Source organism: Raphanus sativus, chromosome 2 (assembly GCF_000801105.2).
Source record: "Raphanus sativus cultivar WK10039 chromosome 2, ASM80110v3, whole genome shotgun sequence".
Lineage (NCBI taxonomy): Eukaryota > Viridiplantae > Streptophyta > Magnoliopsida > Brassicales > Brassicaceae > Raphanus > Raphanus sativus.
In genome coordinates this window covers 16647088-16670570 of record NC_079512.1, presented here as the reverse complement: position 1 = coordinate 16670570, position 23483 = coordinate 16647088, and the positions used below count along the sequence as shown (strand labels likewise).

The 23483-nt window shown below is 32.7% G+C and overlaps 2 protein-coding genes and 1 long non-coding RNA gene across 4 annotated transcripts; 2 read left to right on the top strand and 1 right to left on the bottom strand.

Moving 5' to 3' along the window:
* The first annotated feature begins 6757 nt into the window (after nucleotides 1-6757).
* On the top strand, nucleotides 6758-11043 carry LOC108843317 (rab GTPase-activating protein 22). 2 transcript variants are annotated; one of them, XM_057000808.1, is made up of 5 exons: nucleotides 6758-7774; nucleotides 8458-8901; nucleotides 9037-9172; nucleotides 9255-9358; nucleotides 9499-11043. In XM_057000808.1, exons 2-5 carry the CDS (start codon nucleotides 8744-8746, stop codon nucleotides 10697-10699), a joined length of 1599 nt encoding a protein of 532 aa, XP_056856788.1. In that variant the 5' UTR covers nucleotides 6758-7774; nucleotides 8458-8743; the 3' UTR covers nucleotides 10700-11043. The 2 variants fall into 2 exon arrangements, with proteins under 2 accessions (XP_056856788.1, XP_018471992.2); XM_018616490.2 differs by having other exon boundaries at nucleotides 6758-8901.
* Nucleotides 11044-12117: 1074 nt separating this feature from the next.
* On the bottom strand, nucleotides 12118-13934 carry LOC130504594 (uncharacterized). Its single transcript, XR_008941342.1, has 3 exons — nucleotides 13337-13934; nucleotides 13115-13235; nucleotides 12118-12349 (listed from the first exon to the last, which is right to left on the bottom strand). It is a non-coding gene; the product is annotated as an uncharacterized LOC130504594 (long non-coding RNA).
* Nucleotides 13935-21612: 7678 nt separating this feature from the next.
* LOC108840070 (zingipain-2) lies at nucleotides 21613-23040 on the top strand. Its single transcript, XM_018612888.2, has 2 exons — nucleotides 21613-22119; nucleotides 22291-23040. Exons 1-2 carry the CDS (start codon nucleotides 21672-21674, stop codon nucleotides 22872-22874), a joined length of 1032 nt encoding a protein of 343 aa, XP_018468390.1. The 5' UTR covers nucleotides 21613-21671; the 3' UTR covers nucleotides 22875-23040.
* The last annotated feature ends 443 nt before the right edge of the window (nucleotides 23041-23483 follow it).

Here is a 23483-nt window from a genome sequence, read left to right as displayed (position 1 = left end):
TGTTTATTTTAAATTGCGTGATACAAATATTGGGTAATTCTCTCAAAAAATGATTTATGTTTTTGCCACAAAAAGTCTGCAATGAGAAAATGACCAAAATAGATTTCATTAAAGAGTCAAAAGACTCTTATACCATAGATATATAAATAAAATAATTAAATAAAAAAAAAATTGGTTTTGAATTATTCAAATTCGATTTTTATAACTTTTTAAAAACATTTTCTTTATATTTTTCAAATTTTCTTTTTAAAATTAAAGAAAAAATGTTTTTTGAAACTATTTTAATTTTTTAACAAAAAAATAATATTTACTTTTCATTTTTATAAGTTTTGAACCTCATCCACTAACTCTAAATTTAAATTAGTTAATCCTAGGGATTTACATTTTTAATGAAATATCTTTGTCTTTTTGATCCTTAGAGACTATGTTTGTGACAAAAACTTTTATGGTTAGTTTTGGATATTTCTATAAAATATATTAGAAGAATATAGATATATATATATATATATATAATATATGAGATAAATAAGACTACTTAAAAAGGACTAAAGTTTAAAGTAAAATTATATACATAAATTGAAGTATAATAAAATAATTCACAAAATTATAAAATTATAAATTATAAATTTAAAGTATATAGTCCGCGCGTAGAAACAATGCGGCTATTCCGTAGGTGCTTCGTCCCAAATTACGATGTCGTCGAGGAAAGGGTAAGACATGACATGCAATTTAACCAGCTTAATGCTGACCAAAGTTTAAAATACATAGTGAAAACAGATCTTATAATTTGGGACGAAGCACCTATAACACATAAGCATGCTTTTAAGGTTCTAGACAAATCGTTGAGAGATATAATGTCTAGAAAAGATACAACTGCGAAAGATCTGACTTTTGGCGGCAAGACAGTACTGTTAGGCAGTGATTTCCGGCAGATACTTCCTGTAATCCCACGATGCAATAGAGCTGATACTGTCCTAACTTCAATAAGTCACTCACATCTATGGCATAGCTGCCACAAGTTCTCTTTCAAAACGAAAATGAGACTGAATCAGGAAGAAAATGAATTCTCGGATTGGCTCTTACAAGTCGGAAAGACGTGTAAAACTAGAATCAGGAGATCAGTACGAGGACCACCATAAACAAATGATAGCTGTCGATGGCTCACTGATTCGACAATGTGATATGGATCCATTGAAAAAGGTCGTCAATGCCGCATACGGAGAAGTCAACACAGTGACAACCTCCCAGAGCTACTACACTGATAGAGCTATACTCACACCACAAAATGAGACCGACCATCTCACATACGGACGGGGTTTCAAGAGATTACTTCAGTTATGATAGCTTTGAGATATCGGAAACTCAATCAGATCAAAATGAAACACTAAATCCAGTAGAGTATCTCAATTAGAGTTTTCAAGTCTGCCTTCGCATAAACTCACTCTGAAAGTTGGCGCCCCAGTTATGCTTTTACGGAACATAAATCAGAAAAAGGATTGTGCATTGGTACCCGTATGATCCTAATCCACATAGGCGAGCGCTTGCTGAAGGCAGAATTGTCACTGGATCGCATATTGGAAAAGAGATCTTTATTCCAAGAATTGTTCTTTGCATGATGAAACAAATCTACCGTTCACCTTACGTCGACGACAGTTTCCTATCAGATTGTGCTACGCAATGACAATCAACAAAAGCCAAGGTCATAGTTTAAAAGATGACGTTTTATATATGCCTAAACCCGTGTTCTCTCATAATCAGCTTTATCTGGCCCTATCACGTGTCACAAGCAAAGCGAGATTAACAATCATCAAAGGTGAAAATCCCCACAAGCGAAAAGTGAATAACGTTGTTTACAAAGAGATCTTCAAAGACCTTGTTCTCCACAGAGGTACTTGCAATTAAATTAATTGATCCACATCCACCATTTTAAAAAAATTATCCTCAGAAATAAAACTTATCGAAAGATTTACAAAGCCCGACACCACCACCGTAGGAAGCTATATACTCTTGAGAAAAACACACACGGTTCTTATGCAACTATGACAATCTGGCATCTTATTATATAACTAATCATTGTATATATAATTTTATTTAAGTTAACTAACTTAATCTTTACCTTTTGCAGGCTATTTTTCTCAAATGATTCCATCGCAACATCTTTTCTTCAGATACTTTGTTCTTTTATATACATTTTTATGATATTTAGATCTATTCAATTTGTTTTAAGACAATTTCATAGTCATCAGCAATTCATTTTTTTAAATATATTACAATCATACCAAACAAAAAATATCAAAATCATAATCGACACTTAAATAAACACTTATCCGCGCGTAGCGCGGAGATTAGTTCTAGTAACGTTTAAAAGAGAAAAAAAAACGTTTAAAAGAGAAGTAAATCCTATCTTCTTTTTTTTTATCAAAAAATCCTATCTTCTTTAAAATGTTGCAAAGGCAAACAAAACAACACGCGACTGCTTTTGTTGACCGCACTTTGCTACCTGCCACTTGCCGTAATTGATTATCACCTTTTGTTTCTTGGTTTTTTTTTTTTTTGGTTAACCACCTTTTGTTTCTTGTTTATTTTTTCTTATCTAATTTATTAAAAGGGAAGTACAAAATGTACTTAGCCCTGAGTTTTGCACAAAAATTACATCTTTATGCTACTGATATTAAAACTCAGAGTTTTGAATTTAAATTGAACCAAAATGGTGAACCAAAAACGTGGTTTGCTTCTTTAAAAAATGATCCCATATATTTTGTTCAGTTGTACCAAAATCCATCTCTTAATTAATAAACCATTGCTAAATCATTAAATCACTTATTCTGTTATAAATAACTCATCACTAAACCACAACATCATTGGTTCCATACATATCGTAGTTTGTAATCTATAAAACACAGTTTACCAAAATTACTAACCCATTCAATTAGAAATCATTGCTAAACCAATTATTGTATTAATTTTTGATATTACCTTCCTTCCTCTTTGCCAATCTTGAATTCTGAGGATGTCACACCTGCGGTTTACATTGGTTCACTAAGTAATCAGAACCAATAATTAGAAACATATAATTCGAGAAATCATATTTTATATATTTAAAATTTTTTTTAGCAATAGACTTCTTAACCAATAAATTACATTCCGAATAAAATCTTTGATCTTTATGATTTCCTAAACTAAATTGTCCTCCCACAAATTATTCCTATATTATAGCCAATCAACCTAACAAACACAATATCATATCTTTTACATTAATACCGCAAGATTCGTTTTTGATTTATATTCTTGCAAATCACGCCTAAATAAATACCTTTAAACATATCTTCCTCTTATCACATTAACTTTCAAACAAACTTACAAATTTGTGTGTAGTTATATTTTTCATCATTTATTAGTAATATCTAAAAAAGTAAAAACCACATAAAAGAGTTATTTACATAATAAACAATTGAAATATAAATAGTATGTAAATATATTATTTTATTTATATTTCATATAAATAATATCCCAATAGAAATCGAATATGATAAATGTTGAAAAATGTAAAGTATATAGCACCAAATTTAAGATAGTATATATAACATTTTAATCATACATTAAAATTTTGGTTCATGAAAGACTATATAAAATATATTTGTACGGATGGGCAGGTCATATTTTTAAAATCTTAATGAAACGGTTGACAATTCAAAACAAAAATAAATTCACTCAATATAAACTATAAAAATTATTTTTTTTTGGAAATTTCATAATAAAAACACACATGAAGTCTAAACTAGAACACCTCAATACCATTAAAATAGTAGTTTTACTCTTTTTAATTATTCATGTAAATATAATAATATACAGTTAGCAATATGGTCTTTCGGATACCCGTTCAAGTATGGATCATTTTTCGAGTTATTAAGTTTTTTGAGTTTTAAAATTAGACTCCGTTCGACTACTCTAAATTCTTTTGGTGACTTTTGTGTTGGATTCTCCTGGTCTGAGTGGATTCAATTTTGACGTATTGGAACTTAAAAATATCCAAATAAATTTCTATCTAAAATTTGAAATATTTTTTACCAAAATAACCATATTACCTGATTCGGTTCATATATTTTGTATCCAAATTAAAAATAACCTAAAATTACCAAATAACCAAAACTAACCATATTAGCCATTTTGGTTCAAATTCGATTATGATGTATAGGAACCTAAAATATTCAAATAACCAATATACATTTAGTTATATAGTGGACATCTAAAATATATATATATATTTATTATGAAAAATACATATTGATTTTTTAAAAACCAAAATCAAAACCCGCACGGGTGTGCGGGTCAAGCTCTAGTTATCGTTATAAGTTATAACTGTTCTCTTTCTTTCCCATGATATTTTACGTAAAATGCCAAAAGTACAACACATCACCCCAAAATGATCCAATCAAGAGAAATTTGAAAAATGAGTTACGTCAGTTTTAATGTAACTATACTATAGTGACGTGATTTTGCTTTTCCAATCAAGAATTGGATTTGAAAATATTAAAAAGTTAACATTTTTTTCGTGTTTAAAATTCTTTTATATATTAATTGAGAAATATTTATAGTATTTGAAATAATCATGTATCATAATTAAAATGATTTTTAGAAACTGTACAAAAATATATTTTGTATTAAATTAACTACCAATTTGGCTAATAATGTACAAAAAATATTGTTTGTTTTTTCCTTACATAAAATATCTTATATTTTTAAAATTTTAAATGTCTTTAACTTACTAAAATTATTAAATTCCCAGTATGAAAATTTTGTGAGAAGGTTTAACTTTTTGTTATAAAGAGATTCAAATAATCATAAAAGCATATGAGTATATAAATTAAATCAAACTATATACCATATAAAATACATATATATATATATATATATATATATATATTAATTTACAAGCATTTACAGGTATTACGTCTTTAATATTTTAATTTTAAAATTTTCATTAAGCTTATAAAAAATTAAAATTACTAAAATTACTAAAAATTTCACACTGAAATGTTTGGTAATACTGGTTTTATTTTTTTGTTATAGAAAATATGAAAATGTTAATAAAATAATATGAGTAAAAAGTCTCAATTAATAATTATTTATATTAAATTTTACTCTACATATGTCAAAATTATTTATTTTTATTATATACTATATAAAATAAATAAAAATGATTGTTTTGATTAATTTATCAATACAGATTATTATCAATAAACAAGAGTGATTGTTTTGAATTATTTGTTTACTGTAATTTAGTTATACATAATAGTTACTCGATTCTCAGTCATTCAATATATTTATTATTCCATAATATGTAAAGAAAAAATAAAATATATGTAAAAATAATTTGTATTCATAATGTTTATTTTGCTTAAAATGCGGATCTTAACTTAGTTATTTAATATTTTTATAATTTAAATGTAAAAGTAACTGCAGTAGATTAGAAAAAAACTACTAATTAAAATAATTTAGTTTGGTATCACTTTTCAGTCATTTAGGGTGCAAATTGTTCAAGAGAGCAAAGAAAAATAAATCAAGCTAAAACCAAATCGATATCTGGATCAAAACACCCAAACAATAGAATAACTTGCGATACTTTGCATCTGGAATATTCTTAAAGCTAATCCAAGTGGTTAACGAGTCAAATCCTTGAGCTTAATAAATTAATCATTGCCTTACATTTAATGTAACATTAACTGAATCGATTCAATAAGACAAAATATATATTTTATAAAAAAAAATCAGAAATGAGGGAGACATACATCAAATTGTTTATTACAATCATAGCGTAAGAACAAATTTTAATAAGTGTCGTCTACAGATTTTTAATGATTACTGATTCTTTCCTTTAGATTTGGCAATGTACCTCGATTCATAAACAAGAGTAATATAGATCGTAAACTATATAATTATGCTTTTTCTCTGTAGCTAATTCCATGTGCTTGATTTGGTCGGTTAAAACATGGGAATTATTTCATCGCACTAGCTGGGAACCATTATCTCAAGATAGTTTCCAATCTATCAAGACAAAAAGATTGTGTGATTGATAACTTTTGGGGTGGTGTTACAAAAATCCAGACAGTTAAACATGTGACACTTAAAAAAACATGTATGCCTATTCCTAACCTGGCCATAACTTCAGAGGTGAAGAAGGTATGATATGTGAGGGTGACAAAAGAAAAAGGCATGGTATGAGCTTTTTATTTGAAACTGGATTAACGAATATTTTTGTTTGATACAATAGTAAATCAGAATTAATTATCGATCATCCTCTCTGTTTTAGATGACGAAAGAAAAAGGCATGGTATCAGCTTTTTTCCCTGCAATTATTTTTATTTCTCTGAAATTATGGATTGATTTTATTTTCTGTTTGATACATAGTCAGTCGATTAACATATTACCTTACATCCTATAATAAGTGTTGTTTGTCGTAGGAGTATCTTAATAATTAATATGTTTCTTAATTGGGGAAAAAGGAAATTTAAGAAATGATCGTATGTGTATTCTCGACTATCCGACTTCAAATTATCAAACCGAAAAATGCTGGAAATCGACGAGTCTAGAAAATGTAAATATGAATTAAAAGCATTATTAACCTCATTCCATTGTTCACCTCAAAATAAAATTTAGAATTAAAAATGTTTCAATCATGCTCTATTTTTTATTTAATAATAGAGTAAATAATGAATTTACGATGTTAAACAAATTAAGCTACACTCTCTTTCTCTTCATTTTTTTTCCCGAGACCCGAAAAAAAATCTGATAATGCTCCGGCGTCCGGCAAGCGCGTGAGCGCCACCGCCGGCACCGTAGGCTCCACTCTCTCTTTACCTCGATTTTCCCTTTGCTTCTCCACCGGTTTGTCCCTCTCCCGTCGGATATGCTTCAGAAACTGGTTTAGGGTTTTGTTTCCGGTGAAGGCTTTGCTCGAGAGAAGTTCGATCTGGTGACGTCTCCGCTTTATCTGGTCTCTTGGCAAGGCTGTGGAGTGATTGCATGTGGTTTGGAGCCGATTTTTAGGGTTTAAAGAAGCAGATTTGATTTTTCCCCTTTCAGTTTTGCTCTTGGTACTTGTCGTCTTTGGCGGAGGAGTGAAGGTTTGGCTTCCATGGTTTGAGGTTCGTTGCAGTCTGTGACCAGTGGTGTCGTTCGGTATCGTCGCTGGACATGACTTCTCTCCTCAGTGTCTTGAAGTTTGGGTGTCTAGTCGGCAGTGTCTAGTGAACTCTGGAGGATCCTACTACCTCAGAGCCGTGTCTTGAGGTTGAGCTACGCTGGCAGAGATGGTGGCTCGACTCTGTTCCGGCACGTGGGGGGTTACGAGAACAGCTTGAAAGATAGTCATCTATGGCTCCTCGATGGCTGTTTGTCGACCTTCTTCACTGTGGATCTCCAATGCTTTGTCTCTTTACGGTTCTTTGGGTTGGTGACGACGGTCTTCTTCTCGTAGTTTGTCTCTCGGTTCACATTGCTTCCTTTTCTCTATTACTATCAGGAAGAGTCTTAACAAGCACGGTCTTCTGCTTATCGGTTCTCGACAAGCGGCAAATGTCAATCCGAATTGGGCTTTTGGTCCTTATCGACCGATAGTTCTTTGGCGTTTGGTGTCAACATTTGACTTATTCACATATCACAGTGTCAAAGATGGCCACTTGAACAGCTTTGATTGTGTGATAAGCATTTTTCGTGCAGGTTTAGAGACTTTCTATATGGAGTTTGGTGGTGAGTACAAGCCCGATTCTTACAGGTAATTTTTCCTTGTTTGTCTTGGTTTCATCGACAAAGAAAAATGCAAACCCAGAAAAATCATTGATAACCAGCTACCAAGCGACATCTCGGGGTTTTTGGCATCCGAAAGGAAAAACCCATTTCCCCAGAATTAACGTCAATAGAAAAGAACAGTCGTTGGTAGTCTAGTGATTACTAAGCTATTTAGCAGAATGCGTCGGTTGAGTGGGGGTGCAAAACTAGATTATCAAACATATTGATCTAGATCATTTTGTTCGAATCCGGTTTGTATTTTTTTCTTTTGATGTCTTTTTGAGTTGATTAATATAATTATATATTTAAAGAAAATAATGAATTTACTCCATAAATAATTCTATTTTTTGGTTTATTGTTATATTGTTCATTCTAAATTGGAGTAAAGTTAGAACAAAAATCAATTCCACTATAAAATTACTCTATTATAGAAGAAAAAAAACACACTAGAGTTTACATCGGAGATACAAATAATAAAAAGGTAAATCAAAGTAAAAAGCAAAAAAAAACGTAAAAGATAAGCGCCAAATAGATAACTAAGGACACTAATGAGGGTTAAAGTTGCAAATTATATAAATTTGAGAGTTAGTGGGTCCACCCACAAGAGAGAGAAACAAAGCGTCCACTGTAATTACTAGGAAGAGACTTTCTTTTTGTTGTTTCTCATAGATTCTCGAGATAGAAAGCCCACGTTTCCAAAGAGAGAGAGAGAGAGAACCAAAAAGTAAACGAGGAGAAGAAGAAGAAGCAAGTTGAGTTGATCGGTCTCCGACGCAAACGTATTCCGACAGTGGTGGTCTGAAGGCGGAGGACATCATTTCCTCTCCGGGGACAAACTGTTTGTGGTATTTTTCAAGTTGTCGTCTGCTTCAAGGTTTGATTGATTCGGAAGGAAGGGGGAGAATATTCGCGGTTGGTAAATCTGAAGAGAGAGAGAGAGAGAGAGAGAAAATAGATGAAAGCTCTGAGAAGGATTCAAACCACGTCTTCCTCCTCTAATCCTTCGTCGCCGTTAACATCTCCTCGTTCTCCCTCTTCATCTTCTTGGATCCATTTACGTTCTGCTCTCTTCGTCGTCGCCTCTTCCTCTCCTTCCTCCTCTTCTTCTGATCGGTCAGTCTTTTTTCTTCTTATTGAAATTTAGATCTTAATCCTATCATTGACTTCGTACCCTTCCAGATGAATAAGAGTCTTTGAATCGGGACAAAGCACAAGTATGTTAAAAATAATTGTTTCGAATGTTTTCAGGGCGCGTCTCAAGTCACCATGGTCCCATAAGAAAAGGAAAAGGCCACTCAGAGCTAAGCAGTGGAAGAGATTCTTCACCTCTGATGGTAGGCTTCGTAATGGAGGTGTTGATTTGTTGAGGAAAGTCCGAAGAAGAGTGAGAGTCCCCACTTCACTCACCATTTCTATTGATTTGAGTTTTTTTTTTAAACATTTGTTTTCTTCTCTTCCTTTGTTAGGGTATTGAGCCGAGCATTCGGTTTGAGGTCTGGCCTTTCCTTCTTGGAGTGTATAGTTTTAATAGTTCCAAAGCTGAGAGAGTTACTATAAGAACATGGAGAAGGTAATAGCGAGATCAAAATCTTCACTTCTATTCTTTTTTTCTTTTTTTTTGAATTATACAGAGTTATTCTGGCCCACAGAAGTGGTCCAGACTAGTCACGTATTCTTTTCTTTCTCTGAGCTTTGATTGTACAAATGCAGAAAGGAGTACGAGAGACTACGCAGGGAGTGCAGGCGGCTTCAAAAGCACAAAAACGGGAATAATCTCAAGTTAAACACTATGCAAGATGAGTATGACTGGCAGCAACAAGTCCAAGTCCAAGACACTGACAGTTTATGTTCTGATGAAGTTGTCAGCGCCCGGGAGTCTCTCTCTAGCGACGAAGATCTCGGTTACATGAGCGGAGTTTCGTGTTCGGTTGAGAGAGCCAACAGCAGTTCTAGACGAATCACCAACGCTACTATCTCTACTTTCAACTCCGACTCATCGGATTCAGACTCTTCAGACGAGAGTGAAGTTGCGCAAGTCTTTCAGTCTTCAGCTACTCCGGATGTGAATCCATCTAGCTCCTCTACTATCCCTCGGACTGAAGAGGATTTCGTGACGTGGCAGCGTATCATCCGTCTAGATGCTGTTCGTGCTAACTCGGAGTGGACTCCATGTTCTCCATCGCAGGCGGCTGTATCCGAGGACAGAGCCTGTCGTGCTGCTGAAGCTGTCGGGTTAAAAGACTACCACCACTTGGAGCCGTACAAGATCTTCCAAGCTGCTAGGCTCGTTGCTGTTCTTGAAGCCTATGCTTTGTATGACTCTGACATTGGCTACTGTCAAGGAATGAGTGATCTTCTCTCTCCGATACTCTCTGTGATCCCTGATGACCATGAAGCCTTTTGGTGCTTTGTTGGGTTCATGAAGAAAGCTCGGCACAACTTCAGACTTGATGAGGTTGGAATCAGAAGACAACTCAGCATAGTCTCCAAGATAATTAAGTCAAAAGACTCTCAGCTTTACCGCCACCTTGAGAAGCTCCAAGCTGAAGACTGTTTCTTTGTGTACAGAATGGTCGTTGTGATGTTCAGAAGAGAGCTGACACTAGACCAGACGTTTTGTCTGTGGGAAGTGATGTGGGCAGATCAAGCGGCGATAAGAGCCGGGATGGGGAAGTCGGCTTGGAGCAGGATAAGGCAGCGTGCACCTCCCACGGATGATTTGGTGCTGTATGCGATAGCTGCCTCGGTGTTGCAGAGAAGGAAGCTGATAATAGAGAAGTATAACAGTATGGATGAGATTCTAAGGGAGTGTCATAGTATGGCAGGGCAGTTAGATGTGTGGAAGCTCTTGGATGATGCGCATGACCTCGTTGTTACTCTCCACACCAAGATCGAGCACGCCTTCTCATAAGAGTTTTATCTTCATTATGTGACTGGTGTTAAAAGGAGGGGGCTCTTGGTGAGTCCCCTGGTTCCTTGCAGCCCGAATTGGTCTGTCAGTATGAGCGTTGTCTGAATCCTTGCCTAATGAAATGAAGCTAGAGATTGGAAGGGAGTGGTGAGTAGAGACGACGTGTGTGTATTTTATTGAAAATAAATGTGTGTGTTTTGTGAAAACTGTGAAAAGATTTGGGGGAGCTTTTGCAAATTCCATAGGGGAGATTCTTTACTTGAGAAATCAAAGATGTTTCATAAAATGTGTGCCAGTAAACAAACCTGTGGAAAGTGGATTCGATGAGGAGAATGTGTTATTTTGCAGGCGCTGTAAACCAGAGAGAAGAAATCTTTATCCGGTTAAATAAAATATCAAACTATTACTAACAGCAGTTGTTCAAAAAATAAAAGAAACTAGATTCTGACCCGCCCTTAAAAGGGCGGATATATTTTTTGTTTTAATTTAATTATTATATTTGTGTTTTTGTAATTTTATTTGTATTTTTCTTTGTAAATCATACTTGTGTGTAAATCTTAATTAAAATATATTTTATTAAATAATAGCAATTTAAAAAATTAATCTGGTATACGTTCGTTTAGGGCTGGGTTTTTGGTCGAACCCGCCAACTCGCTGGTTTCAATTATGTTTTGGTTAAAAAATATAACTCACACAATCCACAAACAAATAATTTGTATTGGCACCCGCTCCATTTAATTTTGCGGTTATCCGCTGGTTATAATTTTTTGAAAATAATTATTTAATTATTATAATAAATATGAAAATATATTTATAATAAAGTTATATATTCTAAAAATTTTAAATTGTTTTTTTTAAATTACCATATTTTAAAAAAGTGTTTACTTTTCTTTTTATTTTTATTTTTAAATACTTTTTTGGTCGGCGGGTACCGGCAATCCAAAATCTACCATCTCGCACCCACCCCAAATAAAATTTTCAAATAGTTGACCCAAATTTTATGAAATATTTTTTGTTTTATATTTTCTAAGAAATATAAATTTTATAATTTTATGATGAAAACAAAGTAACTCTGAGTAAGGAAAAAAATGATTTTGGTTTCCTATTATAAAATCAGGAACTAATCAAGAAATGTTATTACGGTAACTATTAAGAATAAAAACTAATCGACATGCTTGGAATTGGTTGAACCGGCTTTTCTAATTAATAAACTTGGGAATATATAATATAATATTTCAGTGACCTGGTGGCAAATATTTTTTGTTTAGCCGTTGATCTCAGACACGGGTTCTATTTCTATGTGACAAAAACTCGTATTTCATTTTAAATTTTTTTTTTAATCAGTGGCATAATTGTAATTTTTTCATCATCTTCCCCAGAATCTTTTTTAGGGTTTCGACTCTGTAAATCTATTTTCATGGCGGCCATCAACGATTTTCCTGTAAATTATCAGATTGTTATGTGATTACATATTAGTTATCTCTCAAATACATAGATCTACCATAAAACATCAGTTTTAAACAATCAAAATTCAAAAAAAAATTGCGACCTCCGATTTGCTCTGCTTGCTCCCTATGACGAAATCTCCATGCCCAAACAATGCCCAACGTCTCACAGGCACGTAATCGGATGCTTACCGGCGTTTTCGAACTGAGACAAATTTATGTAGTTTCAGACAAGTAAATGGATCTAGATCGATTATAGCTTGAACTCATATGTGTCTGAGTTCTGTATTTATTTGTTACTGAGAAATTAATTAATGATCATAGAAAGAAACAAAACGTGATTGTTTTGGTAGAAACAGTTATAATATGGTTAGTGTTTTGATATAATCAGAGGTAGTTATATAAAAGTTAGTTTTTTTTAAATGAGACCAAACCTATATCAATTGGTCATGCTGAAGAATTAATAGAATAGATTCATTTTTTTCAGCAAAAAAATTTACGAGAAGAAAATGATTAAAACAAATTTCATTAAAAGTTAAATACATATTTGTATCCATACAGTTAATTAACATAGACTTATGGTTTATAGTTAATCGATGGAATTTCGGAGATAGTCAGAGATAGTGTGTAAAACTTTTAAAAATATAAATAAATAATTAAAAATATTTTTAAATTTCAAAAAGAAAATTCGAAAAAAATAAAAATTAAGTTGAAAAAGTTTAAAACTTTTTTTGAAAAATCGCATTTTTAAATACATAACTCGAAAATATTAATCTTTTTTTTTACTTTTATTATTTATTTATATTTATATATCTACAAAGTAAAGAATATAAGAGTTTTTTTTAATGAAATCTATTTTAATCATTTTTCTCTTTGATAAAAACTTAAAACACATCTATTTGAGAAAAAAATTCTCCAAAAAAACTAATAGCAAAAATGGGCTTCGTCGGGTTCAAAACAATATACATACAGAAATGCTTGAAGTGCTTGAAGAGAACAGAGTAATCCAGAATTGTAAAGTTTGCAAGTCTTCTTCATGTCAAGGTTACCATCATCATCTTGCCCAATACAGTTTCCTTGTATCAAGTTGACTGTAATATTAAGCAAAAAAAAAAAAAAGTTGACTGTAATAAAAGGTGTGGAGTGTAAAATCTTAATTACATATAACGAAAAAAGATATAAGGAAAAGTACTCTATTTTATTGCCATAGCTTGAGAGGCCATGTACACTCGAACGAATGGAATTCTGATCAGAACGTGATTTGGCAAATAGACTGGACTTTTCATTCGCTTCTCCAAGCGTGATTTCCGCTGAATTTAAAAGATCTTTTGGAAATTGGAGCCATGCTCGTTTACCAGAGTTATAAAATTACAAAAGAGTTAAGACGAGTTGGAAAATACTAAGAAAAAGTCGAATACAACCAAGTGATAATGGTTGATGGTTCTATGAAAGATTAGTTTATGAAACGTCATATTTTTGACATCATATTTTTGACATCATACTTTTGACATCATTTTATAATCAGTATTATGGCACACCTACTTTAATCATCCCACAATCTTTGAATCTTGTAAGAAAGCAGTAGAGCTCTTACCTACCTATTCAAACGGTTATCTTCCTAGGCTTGCAGACCAGTTAGTTGAGTAATTGGCGTTCCTCGTCAGTTGCTTATCTCGTTCTTGGGGCTTCCCATGAGAAAATGGAGTGGACGTATATTTGACGAAGTGACAAATCCCAGCGATAGCCATAAAAGCTAATTGCCGGAAGCGAACTTCCCGACCGGGAAGGGACCAAAAAAACGTGAGCGCTCCAGCAATCTTTCTATAAAAACAAACTAGAAACTTGACTTTGACAAATGCCCTATTATACATAACTAGGTAATAACCCGCGCTACAGCGCGGAGTGAAATAGTTTATTAGATTATTTATTGTATGTTATACTAAAGAATTTGTTATATAGCTTTTTCTAGGAATGTACATTCATATATCCGTCCGGATACAGTTGATCTATTCGGATTTCAGATTTTTAGAGTTAGAAATTTAAATTGTATTTGGATATTTACAAATTTTGGTTTGGATTTGGTTTGAATCATTGCGGTTTCGGTTTGGATTTGAGTTCGGATATCCATTTAATTATGTATTTTCTTAACAAAATTAAAATATACTTAAATCTTAAAAGTCCGAAAATAAAATAATATAAAACATAAAAAATGAATAACATAAGATTAAATATTTAAATTTACATAAAATAGTTGAATTAAATATTTGAATTGAGAAAAAATATTTTCATTATTTTGAACATTTTCTGTTATTTTAGATATATATATATATATATATATATATATATATATTTGTGACTATATTGGTAATTTTTAGATATTTTCATATTTTTAAATATCTAATAAATATAAATTTAAAATAATTAACATTTTTAGATATATAAGATATTTTTGGTATCCAAAATATATAGTTTGGATTAGATTCTGATCTGTTTATCTGAATATTAAACTTTTAGATCCGTCTAGGTACTTATAAAATTTAGTTTGTGTTTAATATACTTTGAAATCTAGCTTGGTTCAGTTCTACAGATCCAAATATTTTATCTAGACTTACTTTCATCTACTAATATAAAGCAAAACAAAATAAATTTAAAACAAATATTTTCGGCTTATTTAACATACATAATTATTGGACTATATGCTAATAATACCAATAAAAAGGCTGGCCGTTATGCCAATATTTTGGGCATGTTGCAAAATTGAAGTAGCCTATAACCACTACTATGTATTTTCTTATAATTGTTTTTGGTAAATATAATAAAACACGATACAATCAAGTAAAAAGTGTTACATATGCGCGGAAAATAATGTGATCTCTACACGCAGCACCAGAATTCTGTTTTTTTAATCGATTTCACGAATCTTCACTTTTAAGCTTTTCTGATTTCTGATTTTTTTCTAGTAATTTTTGGTTAAATGTTGAAAATTACATAAAGAAAAACAATATTTGGCTGAATTAAAGATCCGAATTTGTGTGTAGTGTTTTTTACCTCAGTTTTTAATTCATAACTAATTACAATTATTTATTGCATTCGTGTAAAGAAGTCTCAACCATAGCTAAGTTCGACAACATATGAAACTTTCAATATCTAAAAATATTCTCATTCCAATATTTCAGTTGATGTAAATTTTAATGATTTTGTAATTTCTTTCTTTCAAAAATGATATTATTCAGTAGCTGTACGGAGATAATGTTAATTTACTAATACAAAAATTAAAAATGCAGAAATTTAAAATAAGCTGATTAAAAAATTTTAGTGTAAGCACATCAAATTTTCTACGATGGAGTTAAATAATTAGAATATGAACGTATTAATTATCAAATGATTGTGATACCGACACGTCAGCATACTTAAATTGAAATCAATGTGAGGTTGACACATGTCCAATGTAGTGTGAACACATTAAATGACAATGCTTCTCTTTTAAAATATACTAGAGTTTGACCCGTGCGACCGCATGGGTGTTTATTTAATGATTTATGTATATCATTTATTTTTGTTATTCTATCGTATTATATATTCTTTATTAGATGTGTGTTGGAGCAGTTATGTAACTATACAAAAAGATTGGATGTACATATATATTAATATACTATGCTGGATCAAAGTTATATTGACATTTTTCATATTTAATTGTATGATTGAAATGTATTATTAGTATATTATAAGTTTGGATCAAAATAAAAATGAGTTACAAATATTCTAAAAACCCAATTGGACGGGATATAATTTGACCCGTCTATTTTAACAAAATCATGGCAATAAAATTAATTTTATTTTCAAAACATGAAACTGATATCGCTGGAATATTATTTTTTATAAAAAAATGATGATAATGTTCCAAAAGTTTATAATTAAGAAGTTTAAAACACAAGTGAATCAGCCTAATATATATGCAAAATATTTTATTCATAAGTTATAGTAGTAATCATTAATTTGTTTATATATGATAATGTATACATAACACCAAAAACGTGGAAGCTAACTTTTAAAAACAAATTACATAGTTTATGTTGTTTTAATAGTTTGTTAATATTTGTTTCAATAGTTTTAATGTTGAAACAAATATTAACAAACAAAAATACATTAATCTAACTGAAAAAGACAAGCATTAAAATATGAAATTCAATTTAATTCTCAGTGGCATGAAAATGTAATTAAATTTAAAAACTAAGGATATTTTTAAATTGGTACTTCTCTTTTAATAATATAGATGAGTGATTAGTAAATGTCTGTTAACCTATCTATAGTAAGAAGCCTTTTCTTGATAGTTACCATTTTATTAATAATAGTGACTTTTCTCACTTGTTTAGTATTGCTTTGGCTTCACTGTTCATATTTTGCTGGTGCGGAAGCTACCACAACTAAAAGAAAATGAATAAAGGAAGAAGGCATTAGAAAAACTACCGAAGTCATGAAAGATAGCAAAACCAAGACTCATAGTTTTTTTTTTAATGTTAAAAGCCCCACCCCAAAACTAGTTCTATTTTGTAGAAAACAACTCACACAAGTCTACTCAACTAATCTTATAAGTAAATGCCTGCTTGCATCGCAATTAATAGAAAAATGACTACTAGACTAGATTACAAGTTGAGTGTTCCTTCTTGTTCAGGTCTTGCCGCGTCTGAGCTTCCCAAGCTCTATGCTGTTGGAGAATTCTAAAGACCTCCGAGCTATAGTAGCTATCCCTCTTACCATCCAAGCGAATGACCAAACCCAGCTAACGGAACACTGGCACTATTTTTTTTTGATGGATGCGCTTAGCCTAATGTTATCTACATTGACCCTTGTCCTGCAGCTGTGGACTTGTGTCTCTGTGCCCTTGAGAGAACTAAAGGTAAATTAAAGGATAAGCAAGGAGGTGCTCCATGGGACTGCTTGATGAAGTCTTTGTCTTACGTTTCCTCCCTATCGAACTATAGAAATCTGTTCTCAGTGAGATTTGAATCTTTGAATTGGTAGTTGGTTAAGGAATCCTACGTTAGGAGATTAGATTAGTTGGTTAAGGATTGGAGAATAGGAGTTAGGTCGGTACCTAGTTCCCCTAGCCCTAAATTCAGGTTACTTGAAACATGTGATACAATTTTTCTAAGTAGGTTAACTGGTTAGTGATGGGAAGCCAGTTGTTAGTCCCTTTAGCAATGGATTGAGGTTAATAAGATTCTCACCAAAGCCAAGTTTGCTGCTCCAACCATTACCAAGAGTGTTGACACGGGTATGTAAGCCATGTATATAGGCTTTCCTTGAGAAATAAGGGCTTTTGTTCTTTTTTGCATCATGTATTGGTCTTCCAGTTATAAATTAGAATAATAAATATTATTTTTGTCTTATATCAATAGTTCGAAATGTTTCTCTTGCGTATTTTGGGGGGGGGGGAGATCCTCAGTAGTGGTGACCCTTTCACTTTTCCCACGGACTGATACAACATCATTGAGAAACTACACAAATTTTATTTTTTTGACATTAAACATTCATTCTATTACTCAAACAAGAGATGACATGAAAAGCAAAGCTGAAATAAAATAACCAACATAACAAAATTCCCAATCCAATAATCTTGCCTTCGAAGAATGTAAGATAACTTGAATGATTGAAATCGTCTTTGAAGAGTCTTTATTTCTTTAGTTCATTTGAGAAGTTTGGCCATAATTGAGGTTTTGTAATGATGGTGATTAAGTCCTTGCAATCTCATCCAAAATTCTGGCATTTTGAATGACTTAACATACACTCTATCTTCCAAGTAAGCACTTCTCAAGTTTCTCATCCCCATTAATGGAGTTTGTCCAGACATGTTTTTCCAAACTCATCAACAGCCGCTAAATTTTGACGTGCAAGTCCATGAACCATCCACCAAACATATATTTTTCAAGCACAATGCTTGAGAGTTCACTATTATCTGGTGGCTAAGGAACTGTAGGAATTGTTGCATTTGCTGAAAACAAGACTTGGCACTCTCTTTTTGCGTGTCTGATCAATTCGGATCTTTGTCTATTCCTCTGACTGTTTTATTGTTTCGAGCTTTCTGAATATATATAATTATCCAATGATAAGAATCTATATCTAGCTCTGGGTCCTTAATACAACTTTTCTCCAAATGAAAGCTTGAACCACATTTTCTCAATAAAGATTCTTCTCACAAACAGGTTTGGCACCAAGGTGGAGATACAAGTGGAGTCCACACTGAATACAACAAGTTCTCCATCAACGAAATCCAAAACCCCTTATTTGTTTTAATTGTCCACAACGATAACAACTCACTTTTACCGAATCCTCGTCACTACAGAATGAACAAACCAAAATTTAAACACAAAAGTCTACATGAAACCCTACACTTGACAATAAACAATCATACAATCAATAAACAAACAAACAACTAAAATCCTTACACAAACCCGAGAACAACCCAACAAAAGTGAGAGCACATGGAGAACCTGACAAAATCGAAAACAAAATAAAACTATAAATGAACCAAATATCTCATTTTAACGAGATTTCAGCCTCGATTCACTCTTCTGTCTCGATTTTGATTAATAACCCCACACAATTTTATGAACTTCCTTGCCCTCTCACGATTTTGAATCCAGCCCTTAGTTTCTCTGCCTTTTCCACTTTGTCGCGGGCAAGAAAGGAACTACCACTTCCTTTTAGCTTTCTTTTTAGGCCAACACAGAATATTTGAGGCACAAACTTGTTTATCTTTATTTATCGGTCTGGGTTGGATCGTTTTATGTTTTAGTTGGGTTGGGTGGTCGGTTTTTAATTTACCAAACGTTTAAAGTGATAAAATTAATGTCTTTGATGTCCACGTCGCTGTCTCTCATTAAGAGAATTAAATTAATTATATATATAAGTATATTTTAAAAATTTTGGTAAAAACTTAAAGGATACGTCATGATATATATATTTTGTGTAGTTAGATATGATTAGTTTATTGTGCATGGCTATTATGTGATAGCCAGTCATCTATCAATTTTCCTTGATCAAAAGAGAGTATTTGTAATTTCAATACCATCATCTATTAAATAAAAGATCTAGTTTTCTATTCGAAATATAAGTTATTTTTGACAAATTCTCTATTTCAGCTGGTGTATACAATTTTATCCATGTCCAAATCCGTGAATGTCTGTGACATACTTTTTCCAGCCAAAACAAAATTACTGTTTTTTGTCGATAAATTATTATTTTTTTTGTCAATAATGCATCTTTTTGCTAAAGGCAATGTTTCACATTTTCCGTCAACTTGATTTCACATGCTTTTATCAAAAAAAATTGTAAACCCATTTTTAAAAACATATATACAAAATTCTATCATGGATTAACTAAACAACGCCGCACTCGAAACAGGATTGTCGGCCTGTTTACAGTAAAATCGGGATATCAGATTGAAAGAGTGTATCCAGATAGAGAACGAGCCTTACCACAGTTAGGCCCATCTTTCACCTCTTTGAAGGCTTTTTGCTGTAAAATATGATGTCCACCAAAATGAGGCACTCTCTATGGCAAATGTTATCCGGATGTCTAGCGGTAATGAAGAACCTTAAAGCAAGAGGAATAATTGGAGATACTATTTGTACTAGGTGTGGAGACCATGAAGAATCAATCAATCATGTGTTTTTCCAATGTCCACCGGAAGCACAAGTCTGGGCCCTTTCTAGGATTCCATCAAATCTAATGATTTTTCCAAGTAACTCATTATTTGCGAATATGGATTATTTGTTCTGGCGGGGTCTCCCAGTAATTGACGATCATCATTTTGCATGAATATTATGGTATATTTGGAAGGCATGAAATAATAAAGTATTTAGTAATTTGGATATTGATCCACGGGATACACTTAAGTTAGCCGAAACTGAGTCTCAATTTTGGAAAGAAGTGCAAAATTACCTTACTCAAAAAGTAGAATCTTCTACAGCATCAGCTCTAACACAAGTTCAGCTATTCCAGGTCGATGGTGTTTCTCGGACGGATCATGGAAGGAAAAGGATAGGTTTTTTTAGGTCAGGGGTGGTATAGTACTTTGAAAGGATTTGATGGTTTGATGGAAACAAGGAACACAAGAGCGAGTCTATCTCCTTTACACTTAGAGATTGAGGCTCTTATTTGGTCAATGGAATGTATGAGGAATTTAAGACAGTAAAATGTTACTTTTGCAACAGATTGTTCGCAGTTGGTGAAGATAGTTTCGGAACCAGATGAATGACCAACCTTTGCAAGTTATTTAGAAGACATAAGAAGTTTGAAGAGTAGTTTTACTTCTTCGAAGGTTGTCCATGTACCCAGGACGAAGAATAAAAAGGTGGACAGTCTAGCACGCAGTGCAAGAAAGTAATCATCTTACGTCGTTCACATGGATACGGATCTTCCAGTTTAGTTCATAGCGTCAATATGAATCTGTAATGTTGCTGACAAAAAAAACATATATAGATAAACATTTGAACAATATATATATACATTGAAAATTTGAATCTCTGCCCAAAAATAATTATGGAATTGCAGTTTCGGTAGGATTATTCAAAACCTTGTGAAGGAAATAAAATATAACATTGCATTTTTTATTTTGATAAGAGTTAAGAAATTTTATTTGCCTTTTGGTGGTGAATTAAAGGATTTAGGTTTAGCGAGAAGTTAGAAAACTTGGACGAGCTAGCTCAACTGGTAGCATCTCCAGACGTTTGTCTGAGAGGATTCCGGTTCGAATCTTGGACGGGGAAGAGTGTCCAGGACCATAACATGTATAGATGCAGGCTAGTTCCGGGCCAGAGAGATTAAAACCCAAGGTCCAAACTTCCTGAATTAAAAAAAAAAAGTTAAAAACAGAAATTTTAGCAGAGAATTTGATTAATAGATTTCATTTATTGAATTCGACCAAAAAAAAGATTTCATGTATTGAATATATATATTTCAAATTAATTATAATTTAAGCAGTCAACAGTCAAACCGTTATATATAATTTGACCAAGTATTCTAATGAGAATTCAATCATGTACCATTTTCGCAGAATTTTCCACCTTGGTGTCAAATCGCTTGTTTGTATTCTTATAGGACAATTTATACAAGAGCACTTCCACTAGCAAATTCTAACTCTAAAATTCTAAATATATATATATATATATATATATATCTTTTAGAGATAGAATTTTTCATTAGGAGTGCTCTAAATCATCGCACCGCAATCAGATCATTTCCGGTTTGGGGCCCAGCCTTGTTATCATGAATCATGGGTTCAATCAAATTTAGTTTAATGTAACGTAATTGGCTATGTACTTGACTTATTAACGTGGAGAAATTGGGAACGATTACCTAACACAATTACGTTAGAATATTAAAAAAAAAAGAGTACTCAAAAAGAAAAACATGCGACCACACAATACACAACGTCTATATAACATCACCTTTATACTCATTTCTTGGAACCCAAACTATTATATTATAAAAAAAAACATTTTATACATTTTCTCTCGACAAGAATGGCTTCGATCACCTTAATGATTCTAGCCGTTATTTTGTGTTCCAGAACTTCAGGAGCAACTTCTCGTGGGGGGCTCTTTGAAGCTTCTGCTGTTACGGAGAAACATGAGCAATGGATGGCTCGTTACCATCGTGCTTACTCTGACGAAACTGAAAAAACAAATAGGTTTGAGATCTTTAAGAAGAACTTGGAGTTCGTGGAGAGGCACAACATGAATACGAACATGACTTACAAGTTGGATGTCAATCAGTTCTCTGATCTCACCGACGAGGAATTTCGGGTGAGGTACACGGGGCTAGTGGTGCCTGAAGATGTGCTAAAAATTTCATCGTCGGATTCGGACAAAAAAGTGTCGTTTAAACATGAAAATGTCAGTGACACTGGTGAGAGCATGGATTGGAGACAGGAGGGGGCGGTTACCCCCGTTAAGAACCAAGGCCACTGTGGTAATTATTCCTTTTTTTGTCAACAACTATACTAATTTAAACTAAACCACTGTGGTAATTAATAGACGCAGTTCAGCTACAAACAATTTATGATATATATAATTTGGTCAACATCACATTTAAAAAGAATTTAGTGCATGTTTATATATATAATTTGTGAAAGTGGAACAGGAGTCTGCTGGGCTTTCTCTGCTGTGGCAGCCGTAGAAGGCATAACAAAGATTGCAAAAGGTGAGCTTCTATCGCTATCGGAGCAGCAGCTGTTGGATTGCAGCAGAGACTTCAACCAAGGATGTGCGGGAGGGATAATGTCGAAGGCTTTCGAGTATATAATCAAGAACCAAGGAATCACAACCGAAGACAACTATCCCTACCAGGAGTCACAACAAACATGTTCTTCAACCAGACCCGTTGCTGCTACCATTAGTGGATACGAGACACTTCCACGTGATGACGAGAAATCATTGCTAAAAGCAGTGTCTAAACAACCAGTTTCAGTGGCGATAAATGGCCACGAGGCTGCGTTTAAGCAATATCGGGGTGGCATATTTGACGGAGACTGTGGGACGCAACTGACTCATGCGGTTACAATTGTTGGTTACGGGATGAGTGAAGAAGGAACTAAATATTGGCTGTTGAAGAACTCCTGGGGACAAACTTGGGGAGAAAATGGTTACATGAGAATCAAGAGAGACGCGGAGTTACCCGAAGGAATGTGTGGCTTGGCCCGTCTTGCTTTCTATCCACTTGCATGAATATCATGTTATGTTGTTACAATAATCTTATGCATTTGTGGTCCCACGTTTTCGTCGGAGTCATATCTATTTTGGAATTTATGTTGCTGGAAGTGTTGAACAAACAAAATGTTGCTGGAAGCATGTATTATGTTGCCGTAATATTATATATAAAGTTTCGTGGTAATTATTTGATCTTATAGAATAACACATGGAATAGAGTTTGACCCGTACATCCGTGCAAGTTTTGATTTTGATTTTTTTTCTAATAATATTTGTTTTCCGTACATATATTAGGTTTCTAAATGTATATTAATATTTATTTTTCATAATTAGTACATATATTTTAGATGTGTCACTATAGTAATTGAATCGAACCTAAACGTATATAATATGATTACTTTTGGTTATTTGGTTATTTTTAGGTTATTCTAGTTTATATACAAAATATCTGAACCGAATCGGGTAATACAGTTATTTTTGGTACAAAATAGTTGAAGTTTTAAATATATTATTTATTTAAATATTTTTAAATTGAAATACATAGAATTGATCCCAGTCGGACCACGAGGATCCGACTCAAAATTCACCAAATTTTTTATAATACTCGAACGATGCCTAATTTTAAAA